The sequence below is a fragment of the Trichosurus vulpecula genome, chromosome 1 (genome assembly GCF_011100635.1).
Source record: "Trichosurus vulpecula isolate mTriVul1 chromosome 1, mTriVul1.pri, whole genome shotgun sequence".
Classification (NCBI taxonomy): Eukaryota; Metazoa; Chordata; class Mammalia; order Diprotodontia; family Phalangeridae; genus Trichosurus; species Trichosurus vulpecula.
Genome location: NC_050573.1, coordinates 363,432,255 through 363,460,215, shown reverse-complemented (window position 1 = coordinate 363,460,215; position 27,961 = coordinate 363,432,255). Strand labels below are relative to the sequence as shown.

At 38.1% G+C, this 27,961-nt stretch overlaps 1 protein-coding gene across 6 annotated transcripts in view; it reads right to left on the bottom strand.

Moving 5' to 3' along the window:
• The window catches only part of FHOD3 (formin homology 2 domain containing 3), a 726,388-nt gene that overhangs the window by 229,884 nt on the left and 468,543 nt on the right, over nucleotides 1-27,961 (bottom strand). For all 6 annotated transcript variants that reach the window (XM_036756241.1, XM_036756258.1, XM_036756249.1 and 3 more), the window contains one exon: nucleotides 16,010-16,121. In XM_036756241.1, the coding sequence (XP_036612136.1) occupies nucleotides 16,010-16,121 (112 nt within the window). The remainder of the gene's footprint in view (nucleotides 1-16,009; nucleotides 16,122-27,961) is intronic.

The window sequence follows — 27,961 nt, the reverse complement described above, 5'->3', positions numbered from 1 at the left end:
ATCAACCAATCCTGAAGCCATTGACCATTTACCTCAAGCTTAAGTCACTCCTTTTCTTGCCGAACTTCCAACTGATAAAAAGGCTTTGAATGCCATTAGATGCCTCTTAAATGGCTGAGCGCCCAGTGCTGATTCTATTCCAGCTGAGATGTACACTGCTCATACAAAAAGCTCGTACCAAAGCTGACTGAACTCTTCCAGGTCATATGGCAAGAGGATTTTATCCCCTAGGAATTCAAGGATGCCGCCATTGTCCATCTCTATAAAGGGAAAGGAAATAGACTATTCTGTGACAATCACAGGGGGTAGTCTCTCTCTTAGTCATTGCTGGCCAGATTCTTGCCAAAGTCCTCCTTAATAGGCTAATCCTTCACCTGGAAGATGGTTATTTACCTGACAGCCAGTGTGCCTTCAGAAAGGGCTGAGGAAAGGTTATATTGTATTTGCTGCCTGATGACTCTAGAAGAAATGCCAAGAGCAGAACAGAAGTCTGTACACAATGTTTGTAGATCTGACCAAGGCCTTAGATGCTGTCAGTCATGAGGGCTCATGGAAGAGCATGGCAAAATTTGGTTGCCCGAAGTTCTTCAGTATTACACGCCAGTTCCACGACAGCATGCTAATATAGACTCTGATACTGCTTTCATAGTCACCAGTGGAGTGAAACAGGGATGTGCGCTTGCTCCCATGCTTTTTAGCACGAAGTTTTCAGCAATGTTGCTGACACCTTCAATGAGATCAGCTACTACACTGATGGTAAATTATTTATCTTCAAAAGGCTACAAGCCAAGACTAAAGTGGAAGGAGAGCTTGACCCCAACATCATGATGTCATTTTGGTCCTCTTTGAGCATGAAGGACAACAACCAATACGTGCAGATGTTCCATACATACATACATACATACAAACAGACATAGCTCTTCCCTTGTCTGACAATAAAGTCAAACGTCATCCTCAATCCCTTACTCTTATTCATCTTACATATAGAGTCAGTTGCCAAATTTTATTGATTCTTTAGGGCACGTAGGTGGTGCAGTGGATAGAGTGCAAGCCCCAGAGTCAGGAGGATCTGAGTTCAACTCTAGCCTTAGACACTTACTAGATGTGTGATCCCAGGCAAGTCTCTTAACTCTATTTGCCTCAGTTCCTCATCTGCAAAATGAGCTGGAAAAGAAAATGATGGCAAACCACTCCAGTATCTTTGCCAAGAAAATCCCCAAATGGCGTCATGAAGAGTTGGACACAACCGAAATAACTGAACAACATCTCTACTTTGCATGTTTCCTCTTCTTGAAAACAGCTCTTTAGAAAATACTTGTCAGGAGTGACCCTCTCCTTAACAGAAGTCTGCAAAGCCTTAATTTCTGCCCTCAAAGTATCTCTTCTCAATTTGGACACAAGATTCTTCCACAGAATAGTCTTGGAATATAGTAGAAAGGGCACTGGTTTTAAAGTTTGGAAAACCTGGTTTGGGGCATAGCTCTACCACATACCAGCTGTGTAACCTCGGACAAACCACTTAGCCTCAATGGGTCTCAGTTTCATTATGTGCAAAACAGATACAAATCAATCAACCAATAAGTTTTATTAAGCACCTATAATGTGCCAGGTACCGTGTGTTTTACACGTACTTTGAATGCTGATGATTTCACTGAGATAGGTAGTCCCTCTGGTAATGGTCTTTGTGAGTTATTTTGGCTGGAACAATTCATCACCCTATGCTAAAGTTTTTCTTGAGTCTCTGAATTTAGTTAGGCTGAGTCCCCAGATGAAAGCTACACACACACCCTATCACTGGGCCCATACTCAAAGCTCCTTTAGCTTGGTATCATCTTTCAGGGCTTGCCCTCTGCTGAAAAAGCCTCTAGGAACTCAGGGTTTCCTACGTACTATGGTGAGCCACCAGAGCAAGGCATACAATCATTTAATAAATATTTGTTGAACTGAACAATAGGAACAGTGATCCAAGCATTTAAAAGATTCTGCTTTCTCAACTTACACGAACTGATGCTCAGTGAAGTGAGCAGAATCAGGAAAACATTGTACACAGTAACAACACTGCGCAATGACCAACTTTGATAGACTCAGCTCTTCCCAGCAATGCACTGATTTAAGACAATTCCAAAAGACTCATGATGGAAAATGCTATACACATCCAGAGAAAGAACTATGGAGTCCGAACACGGATTGAAGCATACTATTTTTCCTTTTTTTGGCTTTTTCTTTCTCAAGGTCTTTCCTTTGGTTCCAATCTTTGTTTACAGCATGACTAATACGGAAATATGCTTAATATGATTGTATATGTATGGCCTGTATCAGATTGTATTCTGTCTTAGGGAAAGGGAGGGGAAGGAGGGGGAGAGAATTTAAAACTCAAAATCTTATAAAAGTGAATGTTGAAAACTAAAAATAAATAAATGTTTAAGAAACATTAAAAAAAGATTCTGCATGCTCCTCTCAGGTCAATGTTTCATATATATTTATATATATATACACATTTGTATGTACATATATGTACATGTATATATATAGCACCTTCTAGCAGTGCTTTGATAATAATAGTAATAAGAACTAACATGTATATAGTGCTTACTATGTGTCATCTCTGTAAAATTATTATCTCATCTGATCTCACAATAAACTTGGAAGACAGGTACTATTATTATCCCCATTTTACAGATACAGAAACTGTGGCAAACAGGTGAATTGACTTGCCCAGGGTCACACAACTAGTAAGCATCTGAGGTCAGATTTTAACTTAGGTCACTCTGACCCCAGGCTAGCATGTAGAAGGCTAAGAAGCAAATGTATATTGTACATACATGCAAAAATACACATTACTTTTTCTCCTTTAACCTGAACATATTCAAGGATGAACTAAATAGGCCAATTTAATTCTGTTTTCCTTAAACTATAAAATCATAGCTGATGTATCCATCACATACTTATGATTTGTAACTTTCCTTTATCTCAAATGATCATTAAAATTAACTTACAGAAATTGTCAGGGTTGAGACAGGGCATTAATTATCAGTGTATTTCTTTCACTAATCTGTACAGTGCTTTGCATATAGCAGGTGTTCAACAAATAATTACTGAATGAATGGATGAGTGAGTGAATCTTTACACTACTGGCCTGGACAATTCTTTTCTACTGAAAATTCTGTGTCCTGAAATAAGGAAATGAAGAAAAATGAAAAGGAAAATCAGGTAAATTTTGTCTTGTTACACACACACACACACACACACACACACACACACACACAGAGCTCCTTTATCTAACCATGGTACAAAAGAAAGAGCAATAGCTCTGGAATCAAAAGATGTGGATTCAAATCCCACCACCGATGCTCACTACCAGTGTGACCTTGCGGAAATCATTTAATCTCTATGGATCCCTGTTTCCTTCGTTAAAAAGTGAGGGGATTGACCTAGATGGCCTCGTATGTCCCTCTGAGGTTTGGTACTTAAGCCTTAGGACTACTGTGAAGCATCCAAAGCTTCAATCTTTCCAAGAGTTGCTTCTTATCAAGTTTGACATCAATGAAAACTTCCTATACCTCTGCAGTACTTTAGAAGCAATCTGATCCAACCTGCCATTATGCAGAAACTATATAAAGTTTATACATAAACTATATATAAAGAAACTAAGACATATGGAAAAGTTACATGGTGTCACCAAAGCCAGAGGAAAGTCAGTGGTAGGGCTTACGCTAGAACCTAAGTCTTTTGATTTCCTGTTTGGTGTTCTTTCATCTTTCTATGTTTCCCCTTCAAAAAATTCCTCAGGTTTCTTTCTCCCAAACTCAGAACCAAAACTTCCTTCTTCTAGTCATTACTGACCCCAAAGGAAAATAAGATATTTGGCAAAATGTCTTTTACATGTGTTTGTCTACGTTAGCATAGAAGCTAGTTGGGGGCACATTCCATGCCTTTCAGCATGATTGATAAATACACCGTGGGCCTTTAATACATATATATTTCTACTATAAATAATAATGACATTATAGTCTGATTTCTTGCATTCACTGGCTTCCATGCTGCTTTGTACTTTGTTGTGCATGTGGAGATATTCTAGAGCTGGAATCACAGATGGGATCACTTGGATGGAGAGCTGAATTATGATTTTTTTTCTGTTAATCATGTGTGGTACACATGTTTAAGAATTATGTCATATCTCATCGCCTTACATTTGAATGAAAAATGGCATTTCTTCAAAAGCAGTGCTGAACCTAATTAGTGAGCTCCACGATTTATGATTAAAATTCCAGAAGAAGCCATTGCGTCTGGTCTGTCTTACATCTGATAACCAAGATCTTATAGGTTAACGAAAAGGGCTTGTCTGCTCTGGAAAGAAGGGGATTGCAAACAATTCACTGGATTCACTGAAGAAACCTATGGAAGGAAGAAATAGACTCTCTCTGGTGACCTAGAATAGGATTGAACAGGACTTTGGATGGAACTTCAGGGCCCATCAAGTCCAGCCTCCTTAATTTACAAATAAGTAAACTTAGACACAGTAAAGTTAAGTGATTCTCACCACCACCACCGCTATCACATGGCCAATAAGTATGTGAGGCAGAATTCCAACACAGGATTTCCTGACTCCAAGTTTGTGCTCTAATCACTATCAACATTTATTATAATCAACATTTATCAAGCACCTACTATGTGCCAACCACCATGCCACCTAGATGCATGTGTTCCCCCGGGGATGCATTATTATTCTTTATCTCCTGTCATTCCTACATGAAACAGACAAACAAAATAAACATTTTGGCTCTCTGATTCCATTGGTATAGTATTTCATTCAATGGTGTAGGTTGAAACCTCTCCATATCTTCTCATTCAGTGGGATTCTTCTTTTCCTAGCTATTGAAAATCCAGCCCAGTTCAATCCAACCAGATTTTATAAGAGCCTACTTACTATATGAAAGGCCCTGCTCTCATGGAGCTTACTCACGTATTACTGAAATGTAAACTTTACAAAGAATCAGAAGCCTTTCTACAATTCTTTTAATATTTCAAAGGTATCAATGTAACATTCAACTGAACATCTTTTTTCTCTTATTCCCAGTATGTGACTGACCAGCTGGTTACCTCATTTTCCTTGTATATTTGGCAATAATAATGTTTTCTATGCATTGTCCTGCCCTGTCCCTCAAAAAAGAACCAACACAGATTCTTACCTTACTACATCATGGTAGCATGGAGGCAACCCTGGGTTTTTTAAAATCATGCCAATGCAAGGAAAGCTCTGACAAAATCTACCACAACAGAATGGCCTATAGTACAAACTGGCATCACAATGTGTCTAAACTAAGTACAGTGAGGGTCATTAATAGGCAGCACTAACTTCTGAGGGGGCACAGTAACCCACAGACAGATAAAAATGATTAAAGACACAAAACAAACAAAAAAGGGAAAATCCTAGTAAAATGTGTTAGCCATCCGGAAGTGCTAAAGACTAAGTCAAATAATTTTTTCACTTCTGCTTCTTACTTTAAAAAAAGTCAAACTAATTAAAATGAGTGGGTTTCCTTTTCCTTTTCTTCCTCCCTCCCTCTCTCTCTATTCTTCACTCATTTATTCAGCAGATATTTCATGAGTCTCTACTTTGTACTCTGACCACTTTGCTTTTGCCCTTTCTCATGTGTATTGCACTCCCTGCTCCCCAATTTGTTTCCCCCCTAGCTGGAGTCATAAAATTAACTTTTCCTTTGAAGCTGGCTAAATTTTTCTTTTCTCTCTCTTTTTTGGGGGGTGGGGAGCAGGTGTGAAGAGAGCATTCTCAGAGGGTTTCATTTCCTCTGGGACTGTTCTTTTCTTTTTTTCTTTTTAGGGACTCATTATTTATTTAATGGTTCTGTTTGTTTACAAAGCCTAGAATTTCCAAAAAGGGGTGGAGCTACTGATTTCTTAGTGACCTGACATTTGAATAATCTAAAATGAGTCCTCCAACAGAGCTTTCTGTTTCCTTTGACCAATCTATTTGCCCCTCTGGGAGGCTGATATAAAATAACTGTAAGGACCCAAATTCTTGATTTACTTTAGAAATTTTGCAGAGGAAAACACGATCACTTCTCCTCCCCTTTCTTCCAAGTTTCTGTCACTCTTTCCTTGGACTATAATCCTCTCTTCTTTTCCACCTTGATTTTGCCCTGTGGTAGGTTCTAAAATAATCTGAATTCCTTTCCTACCTCAGGTGCTTTTGAAAACTAACAGACAATAACACATTAATGAGTGTGCCAGCTCTGTGGGTTGCAGAGTTCCCATGGTTCCCCACTTCCCTCGGACTAACATACCACTACTAAAAGCTACCACTTTCAGACATTATATATTGTTATGCCCTTGTCCCCTGAAATAGAGGCCTGGAAAGTATCTAAATTGGCTTAAATTGGGATGCACTGCACATGGTAGCATTTAAAAACAGGGTTTGGTCCTCTGGAGGTTGGTCATTAGTGGTTTCAAATATTCACAGTTTAGTTCACCAGGCCATGGTGACTTTTTTGTCTCAATGAACCTTTATAGACTACACTTAGAAAGGTGAGGAAGAGGTAGAGGGTGGGTGGCCTGTGGCTGGAATGCTGGGAATTTTTTTAAAAACTCTGGTTGACTAGTTAGGAAGGGAATGGGGAGTAGGGTTTTATGGCTTATATAAGTAAGAAACATAAGAAGCATATTGAAACACATACATTATCTCATTTGATCCTCACAACAAGCCTATGAGGTAATTACTATAATCATTATAGGTTTAGAGACTTTGGTTGGTTTACATAGCTAGTGAGAACACAAAACCCCTGAGAATGTCAAGAATCTACCCCATTAGAATATGTGACTCCCAACATTAAGATGGGTCCTCTCTCAAAAGTTCATTTGGAAGTCATGTTTGGAACTCAGAATGAATTTTAGCCCTAGAAACTACACTATACTTGTCCTGCCCACAAAATGCTATTTAACTAATTTTCCTTAAATAAAGTATTATATTATTAGTATTATAGAAACTAACTGCCATATATGAGTTTTTCATGGGAAATTGCATTCAGAATTCTAGACTGGACTGCCCAGAAGAGATTTCTCCTTACTTCTGCATAGAGAACAGGGACTTTAATATTTTGCACAAATCCCCTTCCCACCCCTACCCTTACTGTAAAGTAAAGGAGAATAGGGCGTTCATCAGGTTCAAACTCTTATTAGTGTCAAATAAAACAAAATGAGTAAAAGTTTGGAGGTGAAAAATGCAACGCATGCCTGGTAAATGGTACATCATCTAGGTTGGGTGGAATTCAGAATTCTTGTAAGGGCTCAACAGGAAATAAAGCTGGAAAAATTATAGATAGGGTCATTTAGTCTAACTCTCTCATTTTACAAATAAAAAAAAAATGGTAGTCAACAGCAGAGGTGGAGTGTTGTTGCTAAGTCATGGAGGCCCCTGAAAGCCAAGCTAAGAAGTTTGAATTTTGTCCAATAGGTAATAGGAACCACTAAAGGTTTTTGAACAGAGAGCAAAGATAATTAAATTGGAGTTTTGGAATATTACTCTGAAGGTCACTACTTAGAATGAATTAAAAGGTTAAAACAATGAAGGCAGAGAGACCAATTCAGAAGCTATTGAAATAATCTCAATGTGATCTGATAAGAGTATGAGCTAGGGTAGTGGCAGCAGAAATAGAAAGGAAGGAATAGATTCATGAGATGTGAAATGAAATGGAACTTGGCACCTAAATGTGTGAAGCAAAGAAGAGATGCTATACTTGGATGATTGAAAGAATTGTGGGTACTACCACTTTGCACACAATAGGCATCTATCTGATAAATTTATGTTAAAATGAAATGAGACAAGAAAGTCAGAAGGAAAAACTGGTTTTGAGGACATGATTAAGAGTTTGGGTTTTAGAAATAATGAATTTGAAACATTGAGAGAACATCCCATTTAGTAGGCAGATGAAAATGTGGGACCAGAGGTAGCGAAAGAGGTTTAGGTTGGAGATAGAGATTTGAGAGTCACTGGCATAATGGATACAGTTGAAGCTGTAGGAATGGATGAAAATGCCAAAGAAAGATATGCAAAGAAGGAAGAGAAGACAACCAAGGACCGCATCTTGAGGAATGGTTGAATTTAATTAGTGTTCGAGAAGAGGGACCACGGAAGAAAACAAAGAATTACTGGTCAGAGAAATATGGGGAGAAGTAGGAAAGGGCAAAGTACAGACAAAAAGAGGAGAGACTTTCAAGAACAAGTAGGTGAACAATCATACCAAATGTGTCAGAGAAGCCAAGAATACATGAACTGAGAAAAGGCCACTGGTTTTGGTTACTGATGACTTCTTAATGAACAATTTCAGTAGAACAGAGTGGACAAAAGGCAGATTACAAGAGTCAAAGAAGTTTGTGGGCAATGGGGTGGTGGAATTACAGACCACAAATTTGAAAAGTTGGATGGCTTATTGAAATTATGATAAGCTATTTGAAAAATTTCAGCAACAGTAATTGCTCCTTCAAGAGAAATGGACATTTTAAACCTTCCTATTTAGCAGACAACCACAATGAGTAATTTTTTTAAATGTTCTGGGGAAACAAATATTTAAAATAATTATCCTCACAGTTGGTATTATTTTTGTGAACATAATAGATTTGCTCTATTTTTAAAAATTTCCTATTAAACAATTTTCCCTGAACCTAAAACTGGAAAGGCATAAAGAAAAGACAAAAATGGTCATTCATATAAAGGAGAAATGATGGTTATAATCTACTTGAACTCTGGAAAAGCTTTTGACAGGGTTCCATACCAAAGAACTTTTTAAAAATTGAGTCACATGAAAAGATCCCAGAAACAAAGCCTGAAACAAATGAGTCCAATTCTGAATGTTTCTAAGGAAAAAATATAATGACTTGTTTTATTTAACTTGTATAAATGAAATGAAGGTCAACATGTTCAGTGAAATTTCTAAGTTTCTGGATGACAATAATCAACTCTAGTGGGTAGTGAATGGCTAAGCTGAGGGGACAAAACAATGGGTAGACTTGGTGAATCTGTGCCTGGGCAGACAAGGGGCAAATAAATTAAGAGCAAAGACCACAGGATAAACACAAATCTACAAATCTAAACCATATACCCAGATCCTCATTACTGCTAATAACAAATCCCCTGAAGAGGTTGCATTATTCGAATTCACACTGCATATTTCTACTGGGCTGGAACCATTTACCATTTTTAACATAATTATAACTTTGAACAGTGAACATCAGACTGCAATGTGACCACTTCAGGGGATTCTTTGTTTGCATGAATCAGGACCTACCTGATATATAAAATGAATTACAGGAAAATTACTGATATTTCTAGAGTGCTTGAGGGATTGTGAAGTATTTTATTCATATTATCTCATTTGAGCCAGCTATAGGTACCACAGGTATTATTATCTCCACTTTACAGATTAGGCAACAAGCTTACAAGGATAAATCACCCATGTCCATCTTCATAAGTAGCAGATATGTGCCAGAGGCAGCAGCTTGATTCTAGGCTCCCATGAATCCAAGTCAAGCATTCCAGTAACTGTCCAGATGCTGCTTTAGATAAAATGCCTCAGAGGCCCTTAGGTAAAACCTAATAGTTATTGTATATTGTTTCCTGAGTACATTAGTTCAATGTGTAGTCAAAAAAGCCAACAAAATATTGAGAATTAAAAACAAAGTAGAAAATATCATTACACTCTCATAAAAAAATCTGTATTTATGAATATGCATCTCATTACCTGGAAAATGTTTGAGGCTTAAAATACCATATGCATTCTTTTAAAAAAATTTAAATTATGTTAGCTACTTTTTAATATTCCTATTTAAATTTTGAGTTCCAAATTCTCTCCCTCCCCATAGCTCTGCCCTCAGCTATTGAAAAGGCAAGAAACATAATACCCATTATACATGAACTCATGCTAAACATATCAGCCATATTTAAAAATAAAAACAAGAAAAATAAATAAAGTGAAAAAATATGCTTCAGTCTGCACTTAGAGCTCATCAGTTATCTCTCTGTAGGTGGATACCATTTTTCATCATAAGTCCTCTGGAATTGTCATGGATTATTTTATTGATCAGAGCAGCTAACTCTTTCACAGCTGATCATGGTTAAAATATTGTTGTTACTATGTACAATGTCTTCTGGTTTTACTCACTTCATTTTACAAAATTTTTCTGAGATCATCCTTCTTGTCATTTCTTATAGCAATATATATATATATATATATCAATATAGTTCATCAAAATCATATGTCTGTGATATATCTGTGATACTTATCCAGCTATTCCCCAATTGATGAACACCCCCTCAATTTCCAATTCTTTGCTACCACAAAAAGAGCATCTATAAATATTTTTGCACATATAGGTCTTTTTCCTTTTTCTTTGATCACTTTGGGGCACCCACCTAGTAGTGATATTGCTGGGTCAAAGAGTATGCACAGTTTGATGGCTCTTTGGGCATTGTTCCAAATGCTGCATGCATTCTTTGGCTGAACAAGCTGTGGTATATGATCATGATGGAATACTACTGTGCAATAAGAAATGATGAGCTCAGTGATTTTAGAAAAATGTGTATAAACTTGCACAAAATAACAAAGAGCAAAATGAGCAGAACCAAGAGAACACTGTATACAGTAACATTCTTTTAACAACAACTTTGAGAGACTAAGTCATCTTGACTATGATAAATTCCCAAATTAACTACAAAAGGACACATGAAGGATGATGCTATCTGCATCCAGAGAAAAAACTGATAAATAGAAGTATGTATAGAATGATACACATATTTGTGTCTAATGGTAGCCATCTCTGGGGAGGAGAAGGAAGAGGGAAGGAAAAAAGGAAAGAGTTATATATAACTTGAATGTATATTTAAAATGAATAGCAAGTTGTACATAGCAGATTTGCAGTTTCACGTGCAATCATATTTTTTCCTTTCTACTATGTCATGGAAATGCTTGTTTTATTTCTTAAATTCTGAATAAAATAAATTTTTAAAAAAGTGTAATGGAACTATGAGAGACAGTGTGGTATAGTGGGTAGAGGTTAGCCATTTCCCAATTTCTCTGAGTAACTCTTTAGGGCTCTGTCATTCAAGCATTTGTTCAAACTCATTTGGAATCCATTCCTAATTCTTGCCTACATCACCTCTTAGGGTAATGAGAACCATAAGAGTAAGAAAGACCTAGGTTCAAATTCTGCATTTGACACATATTGGCAGTGTGACCCTGGGCAAGTTGCTTGACCCTATGGTGTCCCAGGTCATTTTTCACATCTATAAATTTTAGACCAGATGCTGATCTATATCTGTGGTAGAAATTTCTACCATGGGAATTCCTCACATCAAGGAAATCATGTGGCTAATCCCTCCCCCTTTATTTTTGGCAATCAGGGTTAAGTGACTTGCCCAGAGTCACACAGTTAGTGTCAAGTGTCAGAGGCCAGATTTGAACTCAGATCCTCCTGACTCCTGGGCCGGTACTCTATCCACTGCGCCCCTTTGCTGCCCCTCCCCATTTTTTTTTTTAAAGAAAACGAAGTCCAGAAAAGAAGACTTAGAACAGATAGGGGTCTACTGTATGAGGACAGACTAAAAAGATAAGGGTCTTCAATATGTAAAAGCAAAAACTAAGAGAAGGGATATGGTAGAAATCCACAAAACTGGTAACTAATAAAATGGGTAGAAAGAACAGAGATTTGTTCATGAAATCACAAAATACTAGGTTGAAACTTGAGTGTGGTAAATTCAGGACAAATAAAAGAAATTCTACTTCACAAAGAAAGTAATGAACTTATGATGCTCATTACCCTAAGCAGTGGTAGAGAGAAGAATTACAAATGGGTTCCAATTAGGTTCACTAAACAACCACTAAAATAAAGTTGGGAAACAACTAACCTTTCAAGTCAACTAGGCCTTCCAGGCCTCTGCTGGCAATGGAATCCTGGCTTAATGGGCCATGGGTCAGATCCAATGCGGCAATTCTTTATTCCTACAATTCCTCTCTAAGCATTTTTATTCTAATGTGAGACCATGTAATGACCAAAATGACTGCAGATTAGTGGGTTGTTTTTTTTTTTCTTTAAAAGAAAAGCATTGACGTTGTCTTCTTTCCTTTTGGCGTCCACATTTTATAGATGCATTTTGCATGCTGGCTTTTATAAACACATTTGGCATGTCAGTACTTCTGCAGTATTCTCCCCATGATCTCTCCAGCGGCTTTAACCATTTTAATGACTTCAGCTATCTCTTCTATGGGCATGACACTAGGACCAACCCAATTTCCAGTTTAACACTTCCAACTGCCTCCAGGACAGCTCTGCTAGGTCATCCTGCCAACATCTCAAACTCCTAAGAGCCAAGAGCTAGAGCTGGAAGGGAACTTGGAGGCTAAACAGTCCAATCCCTTCATCTTACAAATAAGGAAACTGAGTTCTAAGAAGGTCTCTCATCTTAGAAAAGGGGAAAATAGGATTCTCCCAAGGTAGTATCAGAGGTGAGCTTTGAATTCATGTCCTCTGCCTCCAAAGCCAAAGATTTTTCCATGTACCATGTTGCCTTAACTTGTTCCAAATCATACAATAAAGGAAAGTGTTAGGACTGGAACCAGGTCCCCCAACTCCCATCCCTGTCTTTGTCCATCACAACATGTTGTCTTGTGTATCCTTTCTCCTACTTTCTTTTTTTTAAAATTCTATTTATTTTAATTTATGAAATAAAATAAGAATTTTCATAACATAGTAGAATGAAAAAAGATGACTGTACGTGAAACTGTAAGCCTATTACATACAACCTGTTATTCCTTTTAAATATATAATAAAATTATCATATAATTTTCCTTTTTTCCCCTTTCCCCCCTCCCCATGGTTTTCAAGAAGCTTCGAAGAGCAAGAACATTACATGCAGATGATTTTGGGTAAGCAAAATAAATAAATAAATAAGTGTGTGTGTGTGTGTGTGTGTGAAAATATGTTGCACTGTTAAGGAAAGGTTTCAAGCCTAAACAGATTGAATATACAGATAATTTACAAGGATATTAACACTCAAAGCCAATAATCCCCAGGGCAAGGGGCAGGAATCTTGCCTTGAATGACCTTAATAGTATTTCCTCTCCTAGGAAGCTTTTGGAAGACAGGCAGAAGATCAGAGTTAATCATAGAGATGCAGTGTGGTACAGTGGCTAGAGCCTCCAACCTAGATTAAGGAGATTAAGGTTCTAATGAAGAACTAAATGAGCAGAACCAAGAGAACATTGTATACGGTAACAGCAATATTGTTTTAAGAATGACTGAGCAACAAATCACTTTGACTATTATAAAGACCCAAATTAACTATAAAGGACATATGAAGAAAGATGCTATCTACATCCAGAGAAAGAACTGATAAATAGAGGTATGAATGAAATATATATATATATGTATATATATATATATATATATATATGTATGTATATGTATATACCTATTTGTGTCTAATGGTAGCCATCTCTAGAATGGAGGAGAAGGAAGGAAAACAAGGGGGAAAAAGAAAGTTACCTGATAACTTTATCACATATTTAAAAGGAATAGCAAATTGTATATAATAGATTTTCAGTTTCATGTTTAATCTTTTTTTGTTATACTACGGTATGGAACTGCTTTGTTTTATTCCATAAATTAAAAATAAAATTTAAAAAAAGATGAAATGGCCAAGGCAAAAAAAGAAGAATTCTGAGGTTTAAGCCTCAACTCTTGTGTGATGATGGTTAGTTTGGTTGTTCTTTGTTCTCAAGGAGGACCAAAATGGCCTCACTATGTTAGAATCAAGTTATAGTGTGTCTGACTGAGGCTGATCAGACCAATATGAGCTTGGAATGTTCTACCATAGGTTAGGCACCAACACCACATGAACTTTTGGAGTGGATTTTCTACATTCCTAGCTGATCTGCTTACATTGAGTGGATTTTCTATATTCCTAGCTGACCTGCTTACGTTGATTTCTAAGGGTTTAGCAGTATTTCTCAAAAATCATAAGACCTGCTGAGAGTTTCAGATTCTCTGTTCTACTATGCCCAAAGAGCTATAAAACTGTGCATACCCCTTGCTCCAGCAATACCACTTCTAGGTCTGTACCCCAAAGAGATCATAAAAAGGGCAAAAGGACCTACATGTACAAAAATATTTATAGCGGCTCTTTTTGTGATGGCAAAGAACTAGAAATTGAGGGAAAGCCTATCAATTGGGGAATGGCTGAACAAGTTATGGTATATGAATGTGCTATGAGAAATAAGCAGCTGGATTTCAGAAAAATCTGGAAAGACTTACATGAACTGATGCTGAATGAAGTGAGCAGAACCAGGATAACATTGTACACAGTAACGGCAACAATGTAAAATGATCAACTATGACTAACTTAGCTCTTCTCAGCAATACAGTGATCCAAGACAACTCCAAAAGACTCATGATGGAAAATGCTCTCCACATCCAGAGAAAGAACTATGTGTATGAATGTGGATTGAAGCATACTATTTTCATTTTTTTTTGGTTTTTTTTGTTTTTTTGTGATTTTTTTTCCCTTTTATTCTGTTTCTTCCTTCACAACATGACTAATGTGGACATATATTTAACATGATTGCACATGTGTAACCTATAACAGATTGCTTGCCATCTTGGGGAGGAGGGAAGGAAGGGAGAGAAGGAGAAAAATTTGGAACTTAAAAATCTTATAAAATGAATGTTGAAAACAATCTTTACATGTAATTGGAAAAAAATTTTAAAACTATTTACAAAAAAAATTCTCCGCTCTAGAAGAAGTGGAATTGACTTGGGCCATAGTTAAGTCCCAGAGAGGTTGTTCTCCTTTTCTGCTGGTCTTCTGGCAGTTGGTCTCTTGGTACTCATTTTGAGAGGCCATGTGGTGGTACTCCTAGTGAAAAGATCGTTTCACTCAATTTCAGATTTATTAGATTGATAGTCTTCTGTCCATTGACCTTTGTGTAGTCAACTAGCTTTCAGGAGGAAAAGCTAACTTCAGGTTTTAATCAAACTCTGAACTTTCTGCCTAAAAGGAACTCATCCCAAGGATTGAAGATTGAGTAAAAAACTATCCAAGAGACTTCCCTAATCCCTAAGCACTTTGTAGCACCTACCAAACCCTTTAGATAGATATTCTAGACTATTCTACCATCAGTGGTCCTTTAACCTTATTAGCCCAGCGGTCCTCAAATTCTTCTTAGTTGCCTCCGATTTCCTCTAGACCCCCAGTTAAGACCCAGTCCTTCTCATAGACTACTGGCCTTTTTGCTCTGTACCTAATGTTCAGAGCCTTGGCCTTTGCCTGATCTCACGAATCTGTCTACACTCATGACCTTGGCCATTCTCAATCTGTCCTATTCCACTTGATTCTTCAGCCGCTGGACCAATGGTTCTGAACTTTTTCAAGAAGGAAAGTTTTTTTTTTTTTAAAATATTGCAGTGTACTGTCAGTCACAATTGTTATATTACTTGCTTTTATTGAAGCGCCTTTTTATTTTTATTTTTTAACTATTTCTTATTTAATTTGTTATAAGGTCTGGCTTGTTCGGTTGGAGATGGAGACAGGAATGTATTTAAAAATGAAAATGATATAAAAACAAAAGTTATCAACAAAATGAATTTTATTGACAGCTGTTGGAGTTAAATAAAGACTGAAACGATAATATTTGGTAGGCACATGGATCTGAGTGTTCTTTTCAATAACTCCTCCCCCCATACTCCAGAAGACCTGGGACACAGAAGCTTAGAACCATAGCTCTGAATAACTCTTTCCTCAAAGCTACCTAGTGTCCTCACTCTAAAAGAAGAGGAAAATGCTTCTCTCTACTGAGTCACATAAAGGAGATGATCTGATGTTCGATTGCAATGTGCCTTACCCCTCCATCCAAAAAATGTGCAGCTTGAAATATTGTGTCAAGTCTCTCTCATTAAAATGTTGTTTCTCAATCAAATTCTTAGCAACAAGAAAACACCTTACCTCTTTCTGTATCGACTGAGGAGACAGCCTGAATTAAAAGGGGTGCATTTGATTCAGTGTACTCCACAAACACCAGCAGTAACTTCAGGGCAGTCTTCACCACTAGGCGGAACTGGAAAGAGAAATTAAATTCAATATGAAGCTTGAAGGGGAGGCTCCTTTCTCTTCTGAGTTTCAAGCTTTGACTTTGAGACATAGTTAATCACGGGCCAATGAAGCTCCATTTACGGAGTTTTAACACACACACACACACACACACACACACACAAATACACACACACAAGTACTTGGTCACATTCAGTTAGTTCTACCATTTCTAGATCCATTCCTTTGCTCTCAAGTCATCCTGCATTGGTTCTGCAAAGCTCTTCTTTTCCATAAAGGAATCCATTTTTCCACATCTTGAGGTCCCTAAACAGGTCCCCTGACCTATATACTCTATCTTGTTTGGTTTGCCTGAAACCGGCTAACTAGCCAGATGCTAAAGTTGGTTAGACTCTTCATTGCTGGTGATCTAGGTGACTGAGCTGAATCTCATTAGCAGCCGTGGTCCCTGAATGAAAGATGTCACCTCTCCCCAAAGCTGATTTGCATTATTTCAGCTTAGTCTGACAGCTAGAATTAAAGTCCTACTTATTTCCTACTTTAAAATCTTTTCTTTACTTTGAATCGCCTGTTTCCTGTCCGGGGGATATTTTTAGATCTCAGTTTATTTGCAAAGCGGAGAAAATTGATATACCCTGAACCCAATGACACCTTTCTTGATTGTGGTTATAAGGTCTGACTGTTTTGCTGGGTTTTCTGCATCATACCTCCACATCCATATCTTCATCCTATGGTTCATTTTTCCAGGGTCCTCCCAACCTGCTATTTTCCAACACTTTTCCATTCTCCACGATTTAAATGAAACAAACCTGCCTTACTAACTCAAAGTTTCTCCTTCACATTTTCTGAATTCCCAATAAATAGAAATTCATGTATATTAACAGTTATTTGTTAACCTTCGTAGTGTTAACTAGGAGGAGACTGTTGGTCATTCACACTTTAGTGAAAATTACCTAGTCAGCTTTCTTCACACCTACTTGAGGAAGGTATGAGGAAATTTACTGAGGGGAACAGTTTTAATAAGTGAAATGGGGGTGTGTGGAAAAGATCGAAAAGAAATTTTGGAGGTGCCTAGTATAGGCCAAGGATTATTAAATTGAAGTCTGTGAAACTGATTAAAAAAAAAACATTTTTATTGCATTTCAGTTCAACCGGTCTCTTGTGTAGTCCTGTATATTTTATCTTACGAATTAAAAAGAGGGTCCATCAGTGTCGCTAGGCTGCCAAAAGGATCTATAGCACAGAAAAAAGGTTGAGAACCCCTGGTATAGGTAGAGATCAGGATTTGGGCACTAGGTACTTAAGAGAGGCAAAGAAAAGGGACTTGATAATATGAAGGAAAGGAAAGACTACTTTACTTTGAAGCTCCTTGGAGGCAGAGACGATTGTTGCTTTTTCTTTGTATTCTCTAGTTTGTCACAAGTGCTTAATAAATTTCTGTGGACTGATTGATTGCTGGAGCTATGATTTTATTAGTTTGGATTCTACTTCATCCACTTTAGAAGGTGGTAAGAGAGTCTAAAAGAAGGGATAGGAGGGACAAAACTAAATGGAAGATGGGAAGGGTATCTGAACTAATATTTTCTAACTAAGAATATTTAATTTTTTTCACAGCATTGGTCTCTTGAAAGAGACCATATGGGCAAAGCCCACCTAGGTATAGATACATAGAGAAGGGAGAGTGGTCTTTTGCTTTTTTTCCTTAGAAAACTTAATTAGCATACTTTCATACTTTCATGGATCTGTGATCTCATCAATGCAAGTGCTCTCTCCAACACAGCATACCTGCTCAAACAGGAGGCAACGTGGTTCAGTAGCAAGAGGTTGGAGTCATGGAACCCGAGTTCAAATCTTGGCTCTATTACTTACTACCTATGGGAATTTGAGCAGGTCACTTAAACATTCTGACCATCAGTTTTTTCATCTGTAAAATGAAGGAACTGAACTTGATATTTTCTTCCAGTTCTAGATCTATGGTCTTGTGAACCTAATTAATATCAGTTCATTAAACTGAGAAAGTGTAGAAGGGAATAGCAAAAAAAAACCCCACCAAGATGTAGTTTCAGAAATTGGTGAGTCTCCATGATAATTACATCCCATACTATAGTAGAAGATATTTTATGGGTAGGAAAATAATGTGTCTGTAATAGGAGATTCTCAACTTATTCTTTTGCAACTTGGCTGGGAACAGAGTTAAACTCTAGAGCTCATTACCAACAATTATAAGGTTGGGGGATTAGGGAACATGTGGAATAAAAGTTGAAATTTTAATTTTTTTTTTTTTTGCTTTAGGGAATTAGTTTCAGGTAAATTGGGGAAAATAAGAATAGCTAGCAAGATTGGGGAAAATAAAAGCAGCAAGCCCAGGCCTGGATTCCATCCTTCTTCTCTAGAAGATGTACTATTATTATGAACTTTAAGCCTTTAAATGCTTTAATGGGAAATAACCTGGCTGCTTCCCAGAACTTCACTGCTGGCCTTGTCCTGACAGGTACCTATATTATGCTTGTGTAGGAAAGGGTTCTTCCAAAGCCCTTCTACTCTAAGGTAAAAGCATGTTTGCTACGAGGGCCAGCAGTACTTTCCATCTCTAGGATACCCTCTCCTAAAATGTTCTCCAGTTACAGGGGCATTTAATTTTCAGTTGTTCTGGGCATGTCATTTCACGTTCTCCCTAGGAGAACGCACTCCATTGGCCTAACATTCTATCCTCAATAATATTCTCAGCATTATCCATTTCATGTTATTTGAGCTTTGTAAGAGGGGAAGCTTGAGGTTGTTCAGTGGGTATATTTCCCATATTTCTGGGTAGTGCCAAGTGCACAAACTCCCAGAAGTTAGTCCAGGCTTTTCATGCTACAGGTGTCTCGGACCCAAAGGTTACCTACCATGAGATAGGAAAACAATCACTTTCAAACATCACAGTCTTCACACTATATAGAGCTGTAGAAATGGACCCTAAGTGTTTGCTGAACCCATCAGAGGCAATGGTCTAACTTGGGATCATAGATTTAGAGCAGGAAATGCCCTTGGAGGCTATTTTGTCCATTTCCCTCATTTTACAGGTGAGGAAACTGAGATGGATGCTCGAGGTCAAACAGGGATTAAGTGGCAGAGCTGGAATTTGCACTCAGCACCTATGACCCTTTAGCCTCTTTTTACTATGCCACAGCATCGTTTACTAATATAGCTCTTATGTGTAGAGCTGGGGGAAAAGAACAACCATATATATTTTTATAGGAGTAAACATTGCCAGATTGTGTTATTTAAATTGGTATTTTAATTTCTTCCTGAGTTTTGCAAGCACAGATATCTATATCTATATCTGTGTGTGTGTGTGTGTGTGTGTGTGTGTGTGTGTGTGTGTATGGTTATATTTTTGTTCTTTTCCTCCCAGCTCTACCCCTAAGATCTGTACACACACACACACACACACACACACACACACACGTGTGTATGTATATGTGTGTGTGTGTGTGTATATATATATATATATACACATGTATATGTGTAATCCTTCCTTTTCCTCATCTTAATTGGAAATTATACCTATCTATTGGCAGGGTGGTATAGTTAAAAAACAAAGCACTGGACCTAACTAGGATCAGAAGACCAATTCTGCCACTTACTAGTTGAATGAACTTGGGAAAGTCACTTAAACTCCAACTTCAGTTTCCTTATTTGTAAAATTGGGCTAACATAATACTTAGGATCAGAGGATCTTAGATTTAGAGCTAAATTTAAATTTAGATTTTTGGGGGGGATCATGGAGCACAACCCCATCATTTTAGTGATGAAGAAACAGAAAGGTTAAGCACTTTGCCCCAAGGCACACAGTTTACCTCGACAGCAAAGAGTTTTGAAAGCCAGAGCATTGCAAAGCAATGGTCTTTTCCCCTGTGTCAGAGCTGCCTATCTCCATAGGACTGTGTTAGATAAACTCGCTTCATTTTGCCTGGGTCAAAGTTTCTTGCTCACTTTCCCTCCATCATCAAACCCTGATTCCTGGCTCATTGGGCATCATCCCTACTTCTTCCCTAGCAGAAACTTGGACCCCACACCTGGAACCACTCTGCTTTCTGATAGGTGAACTTTCCCTTTATCCTTCAAGAATCCAGAACTTTGATCAACTTCCTGGACCATTTTAACTCACGACCCAACAATGCCTGGTTCCCTGCCTCTGTCTCTCCAGCTCTCCTTTAACTATGGGCTTCCCTCGTTAGAACATAATAAGCTTCTTGAGAGCAGGGACCATCTTGCTTGCTTGTACTTGTAACCCCAGAGTCTGGCACTGTGTCTGACTTATAGTGAATGCTTTTTTGGGAAATATTTTGTAAATTACAAAGTTCTGAAATAAAACCAGTTATTATTACTGCTGTTCTTACTAATATGTTTTAATTGGGGTGGGGGAGATGAGGGAAACAGGGCACAATTAATTTTGAAGAAAAAAAGAGCTTTCTACCGTCACAAGATACTATCCCCATCTTGTGGCATGTTAGGATTATTATCACCAAAGACATTTAAAAGCATGTTGTGTTTTTGCTGCTAGTCATAAACGATACCTGCAGGCTAGATTCAATTATGTGAAGGGATAGATCTAGTCTGGGTAAAAGAAGCTTCCCATCCCCCTTCACTGAAACTCATTTTAGGAAACACTAATCATATTATTTTAACATATGCTCATTTAAAATGGAAGCTCTTTTATATTTTGTAATACTTTAAAATGCACAGTCAAGATAAATTAAAACGATATGAACAGTCATACCTATATCACTGACTGATATAGGACTCGTTTAAACAATAAGAATAAAAATGAGTAGAAACAGCTATACATGGAATTATCCTACATGATAAGAAACACTCATCGCTCCCTCTGGCAAATTTGAGGGTCTGCTTATTTAATACTTTTACTTTCTCCTACAACATCCCTCACTTTGCATACTGAGTTACTACATTGATAAAGTAAAAATTACATGCTTTCAAAGTTATGAATCTATCTATTGACTTACGGGAAATAAGTCCTTTAATCACCACCTCAGCTAGAGACTGAACTCTGTAAATCATGAAAGGCTTTGCCATTGATGATGAAGATAAAGGAGGAGGAGAAGGAGGAGGAGAAAAAGAAGGAAGAGGAAAAGGAGGAGATGACAAAACAAAACAATAAAAATACTATAAAGTAAGAGTAAAGTAAGCAGAGGCAAGAAAATCAGAGAATAGAACCCAAAGAGGTAGACTCAAGAAGGATAACGATAAGGTGGCTGAAAAGACAAGGAAGGTAATTAAGAAAAGTTAAGTGGAAATATTAGAGAATTAAGTAAATTGATAATGATGTGTGAGGCAAATTGGTAAAATAGATAAGAGGCACAACATTGCAGAAGGAGCATAGGTGTCCCTGTGCCTATGAAGAAAGGAAATTGAGTGACATTGTCTTTAGAGTGTTTTAGCTAAATATTTATGGTTAAAATACAAATATCCACAAGTTGTTTCAGGAAACATGGCTGAACATCTCAACCATTATGGAGAATAGGGGTAGTTATGCAGTGACTTCAATCAAGGGCATGATGTTTGTATTCCTGCTATTTGTGATGCAGATCTTTCTCCTGAAGGAGAAAGTGAAAGCACTAAATGAACAACACCTTTCCAAAATGGAGGCTGTTAGAAAAAAGGAAGAGTTCCTAAAATAGAGGTAAGGTTTTGATGGAAAAGAAAGAGTTCAGAGGTTGGGGAAAGGAGATGTGTTCCTTCTAAGGACATGATAGGAAAAAGCAAATGTGTACAATTAGGGCTTAAAAACAGATTTGAGGTTCTTCCTAAGAAGAGAGCTGGATGCTCTGAAGAAAAAGCTGTTTGTGCTCCCGTTACTAATATAATAGAACCACATCATATCATAGCAGAGAAAGAAGAAAAGACTAGTAATAGATGGTAATTCCTGGTTCAGGGCTACTGGGGCAGCCATTTGTGTTCTTGATAAATAAAGCATTCTGTTATCTTCACGGAGTATATAACCAAGACATGATTGGGAACTTCCCCCAAAACTTATCAAAATACATGGCAATTATCTACTTATAATGATTCACATGGACATAAATCACACTCCCAAAAAGAATCTAAGACATACTGCCAAGACTGTGAAGTCTTGGGAGACCATCGGGGCACAGTTGGTGTTTCCTCACTATTGTGCCCATTTAAGGTAAGAGATGCAGATGGTAAGTGAACAGCTGGCTAACAAAGTGGTGTCTGAGAACGGGATTTGGATTTCAGGACCATGGCTTACAACACAGAATTGACAGATTCCTGGCCAAAGATGGAGCACACATAACAAAGGCTGGTAAGAATGTAGTTGGAAGGTGTCTTGCAAATCTGATCAAAAGGATTTAAAACTTTAAAAAGGTGGGGAAAAATAGAAGATTCCTTGTGCATATGCCCTAAATTAGATGTTATAGAGAGCAGCAATGAAGAAGGAAGATGAATACCATTTTATATACCTTGAAATTCACAGTTCCCAAATTTCAAAAAAGGAGGCAGCAATAAAACCCAAATATCTAGATACAAATGCCCAAAAGAACAGCAACAAACAAGATGAACTAGAGATCTTCATGCAAGGGGACAATCTGACCTTACTGGTTTCATAGAAACTTAGTGGGAGGAAGCCTATGATTGAACTATGGCTCTGGATGCATATATCTTATTCAAAAGGAACAGGATGGGGGAAAAAGGTACAATAGAATAGCAATGCATTTTAAGAAGACATACTCATGTGAGGAAATCCAGAAATAGAAGGAAAAGGCATTAAGGGTGAAGGTCAAAGGAGGGAAAGTCACAAGTAATTTTGTCAATGGAGTATGCTGTAGGCTACCTGAACAGAAAGAGGAAATACATGAAGAGTTTGGGACATAGATCACAAGCCCAGTACAGAGGCATGATATATCAGTGATGGGAGACTGGATATCTTCTGGAAATCTGCCAAAAGTAATGATAATTTCATTTTTCAACAGGTGGAAGAGCCAACAAGGGGAAATTTTATTCTGAATTTGATTCTCACTAACAGGTAGGAACTGGCTTTTAGGATGGAAATAATGGAGTCCTTGGGGGAAAATAATCATTCCATTCTAGTTTGTGATAAAGAAGAAAAGCAAGATGGGCATAGTCTGAAATGTACCTTAGATCAAAAAGTTCAAAAGAAAGATAGGTAAGATCTCCTGTACTAACATGTTTCAGGGGAAGTCAGCCAAGGATGGGAGATTCTTAAAAATGAAATTCTTCAGTTTCATTTCCATTGATAAAATCACATCCATTTATGATGTTGAACCATCGATGGTGCCAAGGACTATTATGGAAGGAACTTTTTTCTGTCTTTAGTCGTTGTGTCTGTTGCGAAGGCAGGGCCTATAGCACCTGCAAAGGTAGCTAACCAGATTGACTCTCTACAGGGGTTGGTCCTCTAGTCAGTGGCTGTAAGGATAGGCTGGAAACAGTGTTGATGGTCTGTTGGGGAACCACTATTTGCAGTATTCTGGGATTACCTGTCCATTGGTGGCTGTTGGCTAGTGTTGGTGATGACCTTTCTCCAAAAGAGTCGCTGCTCTGTACAATGGCTCAGAATCAGTCACATGAGAGCAAGGCTGGTGGAGTGAGAAGGTTCCCAGGACTCTGAGGCACAGGGTCCTTCAGAGACAGGGAAGGGACCTTAACGATCATCTTCTTAATCTCTTTTGTTGGATCTTCATCCTAGTCTTTCCTGTTCCACAAGATTCTTTCTGGGGTCCACTTATCTTTGCCCATTATAAGATTTCACTTGGTAATCCCATCAGCAACCATGGATTCAATCATCATCTCTATGCTGATGATTCTCAAATCTACTTATCCGGCCCTAACCCCTTTGCTGACCTCCAGGTTTACATCTCCAAATGCCTATTGGACCTATTGAACCAAATATCCCATCTGAAATTCAACAGGTCTATAACTAAACTCATCATCTTTTCCCCAAAACCCTCCTCTCTTCATAACATCTCCATCACTGCTGAGCTGTAATAACCTAGGCTTACAACCTGTCATCCTTGGCTCTTCATTCTCTCTCAAACCCTGCCCCCAAATCTAATCAGTGCTCAAGTTCTGCCCATTCCATTTTTATTCCATTTTACCTCTCTTGTAAATGCCTGTTCCTTTCCCTCCTTCACCTCCCCCTACTATACAGAAAGGAGTAAACTGGAGTTCTCATCTTTTAAAGTGAAAATATAGAGGTAACCATATCAGTATGTATACCAGAAATGCCTTTCCCCTCTCCATTTTGAGACTCCCTCAAAGTGTGTTTGATTCTTAAAGGTTCAAACTATTTTTATTTATTTGTATTTTGAAGCATCTATTTATTTCTAGTTTCAAAGTTCTATCTATATTTTTTAAAATTGTGTTAGTGATGCCTTTTATATTTGCATAACAGTAAATTCTAGATATATTCTTTTCTTTGTAATAAAAAAAGCACTTAGGGGAAAATACCTGATTCCACGGCTAGGTCCAGAAAATATATACAACATTGTATCCCTGTAAACCCCCACCTCACTGCCAAAAGGAGTGAAGTATGTTTCTTATCTATTTTCCAGGACCATGATTCGTTTCACAATAGTTTGCAGAGTTGTTTCCTTTTAGTGATTTTTACATTAATATTGTTATAGTCATTGTATTGAACTCCCTGGTTCTATTTATTTCACTCCTCATGAGTTCACACAGATCTTCCATTATTTCTCTAAATTCATTGTAGCTCTGTATATTTTAAATTTATATACAAATAACATTTTAATTTTGTGAATTATAATTGACATTTTTTCAATAATAACTCAGATCCCAAAATATTAATGGATTTTGGTACCTTTAGTGTTTTTTAAAAAATATTATTTTAAAAATTCTTTAATTCCCTTTCCCCTGAAACAGATAAAAAAAAACACAAACCTTGTAAGAAACAAGAATAGTCTACAAAAACAAATCCATATATTTGCTATGTGCCCTAGAGTGCTTAAACTTGTTTTAAATTAGGCTTCCCTCATACCTATTGCTTCCCTCCAGGAGCTGATTTTTGTTTTGACTTCCATAAACAGCTACAAGCCACAGTCTGAGAAGCAGGAAGTTGTGATCTGTACTGTGGATGCCTAAGCTAGTTTCCTAGGCTCCTGCAGCATACTAATTAAGATGAATGAGATATGTCCTTTCTGGGAGACAGTTTGAACTCCTGACAAGTAGGGTAAGGAAGGTCAGAACAGAATCACAAGGTAGAACTCCAGACACATCTACAAGTGCAGAAGCTTGACCTTGAATCTCAAGGTCTGCCTTGCCTGGGCCCTTCCATCTTCCTCTGGACTACAGTGCCTTTCCATCATGCTCAGGCACCATGTGCAGCTACTTATACCTCCTCTGGGCCTGTCTTATCCCAACCCAGACATTCTCCACACAGCTCCCCTACCCTTTTCAACCCTGGGGTAAATCTACCTGAGGATGAACTCCTGTGGACTCTGATAACCTGGATTCATTCCCAACCTTTCATACCCACTCCATCACAGCAATTCTGAAGGACTGGTTGCCATTATTCAAACCCTAGTCAATATCTCCACTGATCGCTCCCTTATTTCCATTCTCTTCAACCCCAATCTCCCACCCCAATGCCAACCTACCATTCTAAAGCTACCCGCATCTTTTACCACACTCTCTGGAAAGCCTACTCCATAGATAACAAACTAGACTTCGCCTTAAATCTTTTCCTTTCTCACTCCTTCCATCTTGCATTCTCAGAGATATGGCTCCCTCTGGATAACACAGCTTCTCTACAATCTTGCTTGTACTTTCATTTATTCATCCAGACTCCTTGGTTGTGGTGGGGGAACTAGACTACTCCATTGCTACCTTTAAGTTCTCCCTATACCACCATGACTCAGTAAGGTATTGATCTCTGTGGTTCATTAAATACATATTTATCAGCCAGTCAAGATTCTGGTAGTTATAGTCTACAGACCTCCAGGATGCCCCTTCCTTCTTCAGTGAGTTCAGTGCCCAGCTCACAGTCTTTCTCTACTCCCCTCATACTAGGGGACTTCAACATATATATAGATACTCCCTCAAATATCCTACCTCTCAATTCTTCAACTTATTCATTCTCCATGTCCTATTCCTCTACCATATCACCACTACACACAGAGATAGTCATACTCGTGATCTTGCCATCGCTCATGACTTTTCCACATCCATGTTCATGAAATTCCTTTATCTGATAATGGTCTCTCATCATTGTACCTCTCACTCAGCCTTGCAACTCCAAAATTTGTTCTTTATGTTTATTGTGAGCTACAATCCCTTGAGCCCTCAGGTCTCTCTCAGGCCACCAGCCTTATATTGGCTATATTCTATTCCATTCTCCATACTGACCCCATCATGAATCAGTTCAACCCTACAGTGTCCTCTTCTCTCTTATTCTTTGCCATTTTTTCCTGTAGAATATCTTTTCCTTCTAATACCCTGACCTTTGAATTACTCTCACCATTCGTTATCTTGACATCCTCTCACATGCTGTTGCACAAAAATATGGAAAATCACGAAACCATGTTGTAGGTTCCACCACAAGTTTACATTACACAATCTAAACTCTGATCTTATCACAGCAAGGCAACGCTTTTATGTCTCCCTTATTCGCTCACTATCCCACTCAACATAGTGACTTTTCTGAACTTCTTCGTCCTTCTTCAAATCCCCACACAGCTCTCTCTCCTCACATCCCTCAGCTGAGAACCTTGTCTCATATTTCACTGAAAAAATTAAGGCCATTTGCAGAAATCTCCCTCTTCTCCCCTGTTGCTCATTTCACATCACTCAGAAGCCTTCTGCTGCTACCTCTTCCTTCACCTTTGTTTCACACAAACAGGTGGTCTTTCTTCTTGCCAACACAAAACCCTCTGTATGCATAAGTGATCCATTCCATTCTGCCCTCTGCAGCAGACTGTCCCTTCTATCATCCCTGCTCTCTCACTAGGATTCATTGCTTCCTGTCAGATCCCAGCCAGCTGGCTGCTTCTACACTGCTTACAAACACACCCATGTCTGTCTTCTCTGCCCTCAAAAAAGTCCCACTTGATACATTCCACCCGGGCTCGCTATCTTCCCATATTTCTTCTCCACTTTGTGGTTAAACTCCTTGAAGAAGTTATCTCTAATAGGCTTCCACTTCCTTTCCTCTCACTGTCTTAACTCTTTGTAGTCTGGCTTCTGACCTCATCATTCAACTGGAACTGCTCTCTCCAAAGTTACTAATGATCTCTTAATCGACAAATCTAATGGCCTTTAATCAATATTCATCCACCTTGACCTCTCTGTCGCCTTTGGCATTATTGATCATTCTCTTCTCCTTGACACTCTCTTCTCTCTAGGTTTTCATGCTGCTGCTCTCTCCTAGTTCTCCTTCTATCTGTCTCTATGGATCTTCATCCATGTCATGCCCACTAACAGTAGCATGACCATCAGGCAACCCCTGGGAATCCCCCCCAAGGCTTCCTCTTGAGCCTTTTTCTTTTCTCCCTCCATACTATTCTGCTTGATGATTTCATCATTTCCCATGGTTTCAATAATCATTTCTCTGCATATTACTCTCAGACATCTTATATTTGAGGCTCCATAGACATCATAAACTCAACATCTCCTAAACTGAATTCATTATCTCTGTCCCTAAACTCTCTCCTCTTCCTAACTTCCCTATTACTATCAAGCATCCCACCATCTTCCCAGTCACCCAAACTTACAATGTCGGTGCCGTCTTTGACTCTTCACTCCCTCTCACCTCCCATACTCAATCAATGGTCAAGTTCTATGCATTCT